The sequence below is a fragment of the Varanus komodoensis genome, unplaced genomic scaffold (assembly GCF_004798865.1).
Source record: "Varanus komodoensis strain SLA01 unplaced genomic scaffold, ASM479886v1 scaffold120, whole genome shotgun sequence".
In the NCBI taxonomy this organism is placed as follows: domain Eukaryota; kingdom Metazoa; phylum Chordata; class Lepidosauria; order Squamata; family Varanidae; genus Varanus; species Varanus komodoensis.
The window spans coordinates 415,985-428,431 of record NW_025335350.1 but is presented as its reverse complement, the minus strand read 5'-3'; the positions used below and the strand labels follow the sequence as shown (position 1 = coordinate 428,431).

The following is a 12,447-nucleotide window of genomic DNA, read 5'->3' as shown; positions in this document are numbered from 1 at the left end:
GACAAATCTAGATAGCATACTAAAAAGCAGAGACATCACCCTGCCGACAAAAGTGCGTATAGTCAAGGCTATGGTTTTCCCAGTTGCAATGTATGGCTGTGAAAGTTGGACCATACAGAAGGCTGAGTGCTGAAGATTTGAGGCCTTTGAATTGTGGTGCTGGTGGAGACTCCTGTGAGTCCCTTGGACAGCAAGGCGATCAAACCTGTCAGTCCTAGAAGAGATCAACCCTGACTGCTCTTTAGAAGGCAAGATACTGAAGATGAAACTCCAATACTTTGGCCACCTAATGAGAAGGAAAGACTCACTGGAGAAGAGCCTAAAGCTGGGAACAATAGATGGCAAAAGAAGAAGGGGACAGCAGAGGATGAGGTGGCTAGATGGAGTCACTGAAGCAGTCAGTGTGAGCTTAGGTGGACTCCGGGGGCTGGTGAAGGACGGGAAGGCCTGGAGGAATGTTGTCCATGGGGTCTCGATGGGTCGGACACAACTTCACGACTAACAACATAGTGCCCCGAATACCGCAAGTGCTGGCAAAAAGTCTCACAGCTCCGCAGATGTGCAAGCCGACGGAGGGGGGGCAGCCAGGTTTTGGCTCTGATATGACTGCAGCTCACATCCAGCAAAGCAGGAGTGCCCAGCCAGAAAGGGCCATGTCCCTCTTATTGTCTGCACAATCCAACTAATTTGCACTCAAGAGCACACACAGGGGGGCTGCGCTGTGGCCTGTGAGGCAGCCAGGTTCTTGTTTCCACACCCCCTCCCCACACACCTTGTGCAAAAAGAGCAATCTCCCCCCTCCACTCTGGAAGGAAGACCCCCCCCCCCCACAAACACACCCACTACCAGTCCAGACTCTCACCTCCGGGCTCCTCCCAGGCAAAGTTCACAGATCCTCCAAGCTGTCATGCCCCACACGGCACCGGAAGCGCTCCCGGTCCCTGGGGTCAATCTTGACACTGGCCCAAGTGAAGTAGGTCCCGTCTGAGTTGGGGGTCATGAGGCCACGGAAGGTGTCCTGGGTCCAGACCTCCTCATCCCTTGTCCAGGCGATCTCCATCTCCTTGGGGTAGAAGCCGTGGGCCCGGCAGAGCAGGGTCTCCATGCCATCCTGGTCTGCTCGGCTTGTCACCTTCAGCGTGGGCTGCTCTGAAAAGGAAAAAGGCAGCCTCAGAGTTAACACAGAACCCTCCCAGCGCCGGGCAGGATGGATGCACTATAGCGAGCAGGAAAATACTCCTGGGGGAGCTCACCCTGTTAGACAGACTCGGACCCCTCCTGCAGAACCCCAAGGAGCAAAACCTTGAAGCCTCAAAGGGATGTCTCAGCCTCTGCTGTCATCCTGACACGAGTGGAAAGTCCTTAAGTGCAGCGTGTGGTTCACAGACCCACCTCAGGCATCTTAGAGGCATATCCCACCCCATCTCCATGGCTGCATTTGAACCCCCTGAAATGAAGCTCAAAAACGACACACCGCTGAGGCTGGTCAGGACTGCCCCTTTCATGGGAATGACCTGCAGGGGCTTGTCTCAACACTCTTGTCTCTTGGGTCCTTCCCTACGCCTATGTCAGACTTTATGCAGGTTGCTGTCTATTTCTGTGAAAGGCCCTGAAAGAGACAGAATTCCTTATACTGCTCCAAGTTGCTCTGAAAGTTGGAAATGCAACAATTCTCTTCTCTGCTCTTGATCTTCCAGCAGCTGAGACAACGGAAGTGTTACAAAGCAGCCTACACAGAATTTCAAGAGGATGCAGAGCCAGGAGAATAACTATGGGCCATTTTTTGTTATTTTCCACTAGTTCTATTTTAGAAATGTGGACTCCCAGACAGGCCAGTCTGCACATGCTCTGGGGCACTGAACTCTTACAAGGACTTTTAAACACCTGTCCATATCAGAAATAAAAAGGCACTCTGCACATGCTCACAGACATGGATCCTGAAGAGTCTGAATGCAGAAAAAGAAAGCACAGCTTCTTCAGGCAACCTCAGGCATAAAACGCTTGCAGAGAATTGGATGTTTGAGGCACACTGGAATGGACTTGCCTCCTCCAGGGAGCTTTAGGGTTCCCTTTTATTTGTATAATTGATTTATGTCCCAACTTTTTCGTTCTTTTAAAGAACTCAAAGTGGCTTACATCGTAAAAGCATAAGAAAAGCCCTGCTGGTGTTGGGAAAATTTGGATAAATCCTGGCAGAAAATGTTGCTTATGTGTGCTTCTGTGTTATAAAATCAAACCTGCATTCCTTCTCAAAAGCATTGGCTTTCCAAGTCTAGTCACTGTTCAATATTACTGTAGCTTTAAGAAAATGGCTCTAGTTCTTCTTGCAGTAAGCCAGAGCAGACAGGCCATTCAGTTGAATATCTATTATATACATTCACAACATAGCTAAATAACCCCTGTAGGAATTCAGTTTACCAGGATGTATCTATTTTGCTGGCCCAGAGCGCTCCATGAGCCCTGGCCAGTCAGAAAGGTGCGGATGGGTCACTCAGGATCTCGGCCTTCCTGATAATGGAATGAAACACATGGGCTTATGATTTCAGGGACGATTTCTCAATAGCCTGACTTTACATGTCTAAGCAGACCCAGAGATGGGTTCAAGTTTCTGGATTCTACTGAACTGAAATGTCAATACACTGCAATTAGAAATGCTGTAATCTCATTGTCACTGTATGATTGGCTGATCTTCCTTTATCTGTTCTGTATATGATGACCTCAGAATTTCATTGTAATGTCTGCATTCTGTCATCAATTGCCCTGTAGCCTGTGTACGTGACCAGGAGCGTATAAAATATCCTGTACTTGTATTGAAACCTCGCAGTCGAGTCCACCTCTGCCTGCCCGGTAATGCATTATTGTGAGTTCTACCAAAGGAACCTGGGGTAAACAATAAAGCAGCAGATGGTCTTAATGCTTGACCTTTCCCACAAACCCGAGTTTTATTTCCTCCTCACAAATTGAAATTCCGGGATTCGGTCACTGGATCAGAGCAAGGGTTTTCTAGTCCAGTACTCAATATGAACGATGGCAAACCAGCTGCCTGCAGGATCCCTCCAGCTGGATGGTGCAACACCTCCATTTGCCCCCTGACACACCTGTCCTCAGCAGAGCCTCCTTCCCATAGTGCAGGAACCTCTGCAGCCACTCAACACACTCCTCCTCCAGGTAGGCCTCCATGTACCGGTTGTGCCTTGAGTCTGCATCCCACTTCCTCTTGCTGCTTTGGGCCGTGGCATCCGTGGCCGTCCAGGTGAGGGTCTCCTGGTCAAAGGTGAGGTAGTCCTTCCCGTAGTAGCCATTCTGCCAAAACTCTCCTTTCCTCCCGTCCCTGCTCAGCTCACAGCCATACATCTCCTGTCAGATGTGAAGCCCTGAAAGATGTGTGCAGGAGCTCAGCAGAGGGTGGGGGATGTGGGGATGATGGGTCACCATTCCCTCCCCCTATATCTCCCCTGTGTGGGAAAGCAAAACAAAAAAGTGTACTTCATGCCCCAAGTGAGCCTCCTCATTCGCCTAAGTACCCCTTCCCAGCTCGATGGACACTCCTCACTGCTTTGGGGTATTCTTGTCCCTCCCCTGTGCCAACATAATGACCTTTATGGAGGACAGAGGGGGCAGGGATGGGAAGTGAGGATGCCTGCAATGGTCAATAAGCTGCATGGGATGCTAATAAGCTCCTCATTGATTCCTCCCTACTTAAGGTACAAAACCCCGAAGATGTCCATCCAAATTGCTGCCACGTCACACTGGAGGAACGGAGACTGGGGGAACCCAGACCGAGGTCAAAATGGAGGCTGGAATTGGGCTCACAGGCAGCAGGGACAATTCCATGGCAGCAGCCACTGGCAAAGAATGTTGGAGGAGGCCCACATCCATCCACGCAGAATGAAGAAATCTACGCCCGAGCACACCTGAGCTTCCTCTTGGGCTGTCTTTTGGCTGGACATTAAATGCAGCTCTAAATCCACGCAGTTGCTATCAGAAAGGGAGCTTTGATCACTTCCTCCAGAGTTTGTGTCAAATGCAATACTCCTGTGCACACCAGTTGTTGGGGAGCATGGGTGTGGGGGCTGCCACACTCCCTTCCTGCATCCAGATTCCTTGGGCAGTGGGTGCTTGCTCTGAGAGCAGAAGGCTGAGCTGGGTGGCCCTGTGGCCTGATCCTGCACCAGCGCTCTTCGCCGTACTGATGACAGAGCCCGGCACCCTTGTGCAGGACAGAAATGGCCTCTCTGATTCTGCCTTCCAGCCTTCCTGCTCCCGATAGTCTCTCTGGGGTGTGCGTGCAAGTGGAGAATTGTCACCCCACTTCTCTCAAGCACCCCCTTCTGGAGTGGTTAAGCTGACGGGGGAGTGGGAAGAGCGGAATCTTGCCAGGGACCCCCATTTCCCCCTCCCAGTACCCCCTTCTTCCCAACTCCCACCTGCACCCCACACTCACCACCACCATGCTCATAGTGGGAGTTCGCGGCCTGCAGGCTCTTTCTGAAAAACACTTCATTGTCCCTCGCTACCACAGTCTCTTTCTCCCACGTATGTAGGATAATTCTCTGTGACCTTCTGCATCCAGGGCACCAGAGGCTCCTGCCTCCGTGTGTTGCTGTTGTAGCAAGTGATGGGCTGGTCATCCAGGAAGACCACAACGAAGAACCCAGACTCAGACACCATGGTGTAAAGATAGTGCAGGCTGTGGGATGAAGACCCTGGAAAAGGCACAGAGATGGGGCAGACTTAGAGTTTCTATTTCAACCCCACCCCCTTAGCCACAATGGGTCTCAGGGCAGGATACAAAGCATGTTATAAAACAACAAATAAATGATACTTACTTAAGAAACAAGCATCCTGAGAACATCTACAATAAATCATCTCAATGACCTCCCTATAACCTGATTTCTTAACCACTAAAAACACCATAAATGGTGCAATAGGATAAAAAATAAACAATCACTATAAAATTGATAAAATTGTCTTTAGAGATCTTTTACCAATTAAAATATCAAGTTAATAAAAATATGTTCACCTAGTGCTGAAAAGACAAAAGAGATAGCTCCAGGCAAACCTCCTTGGGTAACTGATTCCAAAGTTGGGGTGCCACTGCTGAGAAGGCCCTTCTCCTTGTTACCCCCTTCCTTGTCTCCTTCAAAGGGCCTCCTTAAGAAGGACTCTGAAGAGGACCTGAACAGCCCAGGAAGGCACATATAGAAGGAGGCATGCCTTTAAATGTCCTGGCCTCAAGCAGTTGAGGACTTTATATATCAATGTCACCACTTTGGATTGGGCCTGGATTTCAGTGGTGTAACGAAGGGGTTGTCAACGTTTTTACAGCTGGGGACTGGAAAAAATAGGAAAATTATTACAGGGACTGCTGAGGCAGAAATAAAATTAAAAGCATCACCTATAAAATATAGCAGTTTGTGTATTACTTTTTAAATATAATACCAAAAAATGAAAAATACTCTAAAATAACCAGAATCCCAGCAGTAAAAATCCTAATAAAAATAAAATAGTGAAATTAAATGTAATCAAATACAACTGAAATTTTTAGAGAGCAATATTTAATTGGAATAAGCATAGCACAAAATCTGCTCTCACTTCTTTTCGAGAATATGTGATCACAGATTTACAATAGCAAAATACAAAACCAATATAAATGCAATTCTATACCCACAGAAAATGCAAATTCAAACACAATATTAACAACGGAGAAGTCCAAAATCAACCAAAGTAATTACAACCATATTCATAATGTTAAATCATGATATTTAACACCCTTCTCAAAGTGCCATACACACCAGCACAGACTGGCTGAGAAAAAACAACCCTGCAGAACGCACTTCCCTCCCCAGCAGAACACACGGCAGAGAAGGACCTGGTCTCAGACCCTGCCCAAAGGGTGGACCAGCATGGCTCCCAGCTGGCACCCCTTAAGCTGCCTCTCCCCTCCCCAACCTCCTTGGCAGAGGAAGAGGGGGAGAATTGGCAGCAAGAGCATAGCCAGCCCCCACGCGGCTCCATAGCGAGTGCAATGCAGCTGTTGTGCGTGAGCAGGAAGGGCCAGTGACAGTCCACAGACCACCAGCTGACAACCACTGGTCTAATGGAATGTTGGCTGAGATGTCTCCAATGTGCATTGACACCCAGCTCCTTCGGCCGCTGCTTTCCTCCAAGACAGGTGAGGCCGTGACAGGGCTGAAGCAGCACCTGGGCCCTGGAAGAGGCTGCACAAAGGCCAAACCACGGGGCCCAACCCGGATGGTGCACCACCAGTGGATGGGGTGTCTGGCCCACTGTGAGGGGGTCACTCCCCCTCCTCAAGAATTGCATTTGTGGTTTAGGGGTGCTCCTGGGTCCAGCAGCGAGAGAGCCCGGAGGCACAGACAGACCAAGTAGCATGGGACTCCTTTGCCCAGTCGCCTGGGGAGCAGACAAAGAACATCCCTATCGGGGCAGAGCCAGCCTAGCTGCAGGGATCCATACTCAGGTAATCTCTCACTAGATTCTAGATGTTTCTGCAGAAGTATTTGAATACTGTAATACAGAAGCTTCAGCTACAAGGCTGCTAGTGAAAGTGGCTAACATGTTTGAACTGCACCCGTATTTTTTCACCTGCCAGCCCTTTTCTGATGCCAAGTCAAAGCTGAAAGGGTTGGTATTACCTGGTTTGGTGCCAGGTTACCTGAGGCATCACCCCTTCCCACAGATATCTGCTGAGAATGGAAACATGCTAAAATTGTGCTCAGCAGACTTCCTGCACAGGCCTGGCCTAAGAAGTGAGGTGAGTGGCTGCTGAGAGGGTGGTTTCACTCTCCAGAGTAAAACTTAGTTTTGTGGCATCTGCAAATACAGGAAGCAGAAACACCGGAAATTAGCCAAAAGGGTTCTTTGGACGGATTCCTTTCTGTTTGTACGTTGGGGGCAGAAAACATGCATGGAGTACTACAGAACCAAACAAAAACATGACAGCCAGGGGACGGGGGTCCAGAACGATTCAAGAAAAAAACAAAAACAATAGTTTTTTCTCCATTTTGCCTTGAATGCTTTTTATTTTTATTTTGTATTTTTTTGCTTTTTTCTGAAGCACTGAAACATTTTGAATATGAAAGGAGGCAGAGACCCCCTTTTTTCCACAGTTAATTTCTTAAAAATGGTCAGATCTTTGTCTGCTTGACACATAAGGAGAGGTCAGTTTCTTGCAAGGGCAAATAGGTTTATTTACAATTCAATGCATGGATCCATGGGTGCCCAAGACAGGAACACCCAATGCTAATTCCATTAGGGTTATATAGAATACACAAAAGGGGAGTGAATACAATACACAGGAAAGTGATTGGATGCTTTGATATGGATAGGAAAGTGATTGGATACAGTCACAGCACCATAAAGAAAAGTTACATTTCACTCTAATTAGATGCCTTTGACAGGCCTTCTAAACTAAAGTTGCCTTGAACAGGCTGGCCAAGTTAAGTAAACAAAAAGGTTACATGTGTGAACTTACAGGATTAGGAGGGGCACTTTAGTAAGTCTATAAAACACAGAGATTACACTTTGACAGTTACCCACTAATGGAGTGGGGTCATCTGGTCTTCACCACCAGACACGAGGCATCTCTTGATGTGTTTATGGCAGGGCAGTGAGGTGGGATGGTAGCACTTGTTTTTCTGAGTACAGAAGTAGGAATACATAGGTTGGTTGTCAGTTTTGTTTTCAACATTAACTTGTGGCCTGTTTCCTATAGACTGGGCCAAACTTAAGGGGTGCCAGATTCCTGGAGTTCAGCAGCCTGTAGCTGCATTTTTAACAAAAGTTTGCAGAATTTAAAAATGATCAGGATGCAGTCCTACAGCCCAAAGTCACCCAGTTGCCTCCACAGCTGAGTGGGGAATGGAGCCTAGACCTCCTGAGCACCAGTCCAAGACTCTAACCACAATGCTATATTGTGGGGCTGAATCAGAGGGATGCCCAAAAGGGCTTATTTGACATGCCTTTCATGGGTGGCATGAAGCACAGAGAGTTGTGCTTCTTTTTTACCCCCAACCCAGTTTTCCCCCTGGCAACATGCAGCTGGTGTGTTCCCAGAGCCTTGTCTTGCAGACAAGGGAGCGCAAGATTTGCTCATGTGACTCCAGACAGCTAAATTGGGGACTGAAGCTGAAGCCCCCTTTCTTTCAAGGGGGGACAAAACAGGGAAGGAAAGATCCTTTTCCTCAGAATGGGGTGGGCCCGGGAAAGGGAATCAGGCCTAAGAAAGTCCCAAAAGCATCCTGGAGTTGGAATATTAAAGAATTAATGACAAATTTAGTAACAGCTGCAAGATTAATCAAAGAATTGAAAAGTGCAAATTGATTATCAATTGAGTGACTGCTGTAGAGAAGTTTGGAATATAGGTATTAATGACAAATTGACTTGTGAGATTAAAGTGAAAAGGGTATATTAAAAAGCATAATTTTGATGGTACTTGGGGTCCATTTATTATGTGTTTTATAAAAGGGAAATGATTTGAACCTTCATAAGAATTATTGCAAATCTGGAAAGGGGACAGAGCTTTTTGAAATAGTTTGTGAAAGATTTTTTAAATCATACATCCAACGGTCCTGGTGGTGGGACGCAGGGGTTTTTGTTGTTGTTGTTGTTCTATCTTAATAGTATGTTTAATGTTGTTTGCTTTTACTTTAATGTATGTGTTTAATTGCATTCTATATTTTTAAAATTAATAAAAAGAAAACGTAGAAACAGAATGCATAAGGGTGCTGCCTTCATTTTCAGTTCAGGAAAGGAAGGATGAGAGGACCGAAATACCAAACATCCCATTCAGAGCAAGAATATTAGCTTATGAGCGCATTAAGCAATCCCACGCCCTCGCTGCCTTCTTCACACTTAGGGGGAGACGGTTAAGATTGCAATTCAGGCAGGAGGAGGCCTTTTAATGCATATATCGGCGCGTGGGTCTCCGGAAAACATCACAACGCGGCCGACTGTAGAACAGCCTTTGCAGCCAAAAAGGACCGATGGCTCTTCTCACCTCCCGCTGCCCTTGCTCCGCCCACTCAGACAAGGCAGCCAATCAGACAGCTACCCCCTCCCGCTAGCTACGAAGAAGATGCTCCCCGATAAGCAAACGCCCCTTCGCACCCGCCGCATCCGTGACTTGTTTTGCGTGCTCCACCGCTGCGAAGCTGCCGGAAAGAATCGGAGCTGAGTAGCAAGAGCGAGGGACCGGGTTCCGTCGCTTCGGGTTTGGAAGCCCAGTTCTGGCTGCTCAGAGGCGCCCGGGCTCTGCAAACGCCGCTTCAGAAAGCCATGTTCTCAGATTGCGCGCATGCCCGGGCCCTGCCTTCTTGCAAGGGACCCGGGAATCCTGGGGAGCGCCTCCGCCTCATCCTCTCCGCCTCGCAACGGCCTCTGCGACAGGTTGGGCTGCGCGGCACTGACTGCCCCACGCACTCCGCGAGTGCCCCGGCCGAGATCCCGAAACCTCCGCCGAGGGCGGTCGGAGCTGCCCGGCGTCCCTTCAGGGCGGGCCGGCCCCAAGCTCCGAGCGCCAGCGCCTCCGTGCGGGGCGAGGGTGACGCGCGCTTTCCCCGGCGTTGGGGCATGCATGCGGCGGGCGCTGCCCGGTGGGAGCGCAGGCAGGGAAAGGCGCGTCCGTCAAGGGCTCGGGCTCTGCCTGGGAGCGGGGTCGGCGCCCCTCCCGCTCCGCATTTTAGGGGAAACTGGGGGCCAACGTCTCTCCTTTGCACTGACAAAGATTGAACCCCGGAGGGACTCACCGGCAGGGTCTCCCAGCAGGAGGGCAACAACCCGCAGCAGCAAAAGGATCCCCATTTCGGTCTGAGAGCGGCTGCCCGCCTTGATCCAGCTAGTCTGACTACTCCGGATACTGACACTTGTCCTCCCACTCCGCAGTAACCGTGCCGAGAGCGGGGATTGGCCGAGGGGAAAGTATCCAGCCAATAAGAAGGAGAAGTTTCCATTTCCATCGTGGTTCCTTGGAGGATCACGAGGCGGAGATTTTGCAGTAAAAGGGCGGTCTGCTCGGACGTTGCTACCGGAATGCGAGTCTATCAGGTGTTTTTTTCGAGAATGAGGGAGGAGGTGGAGCTGGGAGGTCGAACATACACGGTTAATGCGCATCCTGATGATGCCAACTTTCTGGAGCAGTCCTGGACATAAGAACCAAAGGGGGGTGGTGCTGTACCGGACCAGGTCCACCCCGCCCAGCCTCTGTTCCCGCAGCGGCCAACCAGCTCCCAAAGAAAGTCTGCCAGCAGGACTTGAGGGCAATTGCACCCCCCTGCCTGTGCTCCCGGGCACAGACAGATGGCCTCTGAAAACCAGAGAGAGCACGTGGCCATGAGGACTAGTAGCCTTGAGTGGCCTTTTCCTCCATGGATTTGCCCAATCGGCCTTTCGAGCCACCCACATTAGCGGCTATCCATCCCAATACCTTGTGGTGGTGAGTTCCACAGGAAAATCTGTGCTGCCTGAAGAAACCCTTCCTTTCTTCCCTGCTGCTGGAGAGAAGGTGAGCAGGGTGTCAAGCAGTCCTATTGGGGAAGAGGGGATTGCCTGGTGGGATTCAGGTCATGCTGGGTGTCTAGCACTTAAGGCTTTGGAGAACCACAGGCAGGCCACTGGTTGGGTGTAGGTGGAAGATGCAGCGGCCTCCACTGCTCAAGAAGGGAAAACCCTGCAGCAGTTTCAAAAGCTGTAATCAGAATGGAGGGGCAGGATGAGACACTGAAGTCTGTTTACAGAGATCAGGAAAGGGCCAATGAGCTGCAAGTTTCCAGCCAAAAACCAGAAGTGTGTAAAAGCCACTGCCTTGCTCAGCATGTTTATAGTACATGTGCGTGATCATAAAATCCAGGTAAGCTTTGCTTTCCTTGTTGGGAGGCCAACAGCCCTCTCTCCTTGGCACATGGGCTGTTCTGAATGAGGCTTACTGGCCTTTTTATGGAAATTGTTCCCAGGTCCCATTTCCTCTTTGTCAGTTGGCATAGTCAACGAAATGTTCCACATCCTCCCCTGGTTCTTTGCTGAGCCCTAGCTGGATGTCACAGGGGCTGAGATAGGGCAGGGTTCATCTCCTGGGAGCATCCCAAATTCTGGTCAGGATGGGTTGGAGCAGGCACCTCCAGCTGCGCTCGCCATCCAAGGGCAGCCCAGTTGGTGCAATGACCTCTGTACATGGACTGCCATCTGTAGATACCTGGTATAAATGCGCTCTTCCACAGCTGAGCTTCAGGTTTGCCATTGAGTAGGGGGCAGGTTTTAAGGAAGATGCACCCCAACAAGAGAACAGGTGGCACCTCTGGGAAGGGGAAGCCAAAACACTTTGGCAAATTTCCAAGCAGCTATTTTACAGGAAAAACAGTTCAGGGAAAAAAAAACTTAAAACATCTGGCAGAGGCTTGTAAAGAGGCCTGCACACCTGCATCTCTGTGGAAGAGTCAGGGTGGCCCAGTGGTTGAGAGTGCCAGATGGGAATCAGGAGAGCTGGGTTTTAGTCCACTTTTTGATTTTTAATTCTATTAATAACAATAATCAACTAGGACAAAGTAATGCAAATGTAAAATGCATCATAAAAATAGAGGGGAAAAAACAACACAAGATACAAAAAAGCTATATATACAAAACTAGTGAACCCCTCCACCAGGAGCATGGCTGCACACTATTTATTCCTTCATTTCTGTCTTCCCCTTTGCTTCTAGCCCTGACTTTGCACTGTTTCAGGAATGCCCCCTTCCATCCAGAATTGCACTGAATCAGCCAAAGGTTTGATAGCCTTCCCTCTTATTAGTACATACTCAAGAAACAAACCCCATGTATCAGTAATATCATTTTCTCTCAGTCCATTTTAAACCTTAATTCCACATGTAAACAGCTGTGTTCCAAACTTCTTTATACTTTTCAGTTAACTGAAGACTGCATTTCTCCTTCCAATTCTTTCCCCTTATCAGTTTTCCTGCTTTTACCACATTTCTTATTAATTCTTTTATATTCCATTAATTTTCCAAAAATATGCTCCCCACGGAGGTTCGCTTGGCACCATCGCTTTATTCTTTTCAGCGTCAGGCAGACCTTTTTAACTTCCCATTATTTTAGCAGTTAATTGATTTTATCATTATTTATCGGATGCAATGTGCTGTGTGTTGCTGTTGTGTATTAATTAATTAATTAATTAATTACAATATTTATATCCCATCCTTTACAAAATGTTCCATGATGGCTTATTAACTATAAATATTCAAACAATAAATAGTTTTAACAAAATACAACATAATAAGCTTAGCAAAACATAGCTGAGCATATGATGTTAAACCCAAATTAAAATATTAAAACATTAAAATATTGGGCAAATAAAAAGGTTTTAATTGTTTATTTATTTATATGTGTTTATTTTATTTATACTTATATGATTGTTTTGTTTTTGCTTTTAGTAAG

At 48.1% G+C, this 12,447-nt stretch overlaps 1 protein-coding gene across 1 annotated transcript; it reads right to left on the bottom strand.

The window, feature by feature from the left end:
- Window positions 1-886: 886 nt before the first annotated feature.
- LOC123019364 (major histocompatibility complex class I-related gene protein-like) lies at window positions 887-9,825 on the bottom strand. Its single transcript, XM_044422191.1, is given in 5 exon segments — window positions 887-1,149; window positions 3,099-3,374; window positions 4,445-4,535; window positions 4,537-4,706; window positions 9,771-9,825. Coding segments are annotated over 5 exon segments (855 nt in total).
- Between the last annotated feature and the right edge of the window lie 2,622 nt (window positions 9,826-12,447).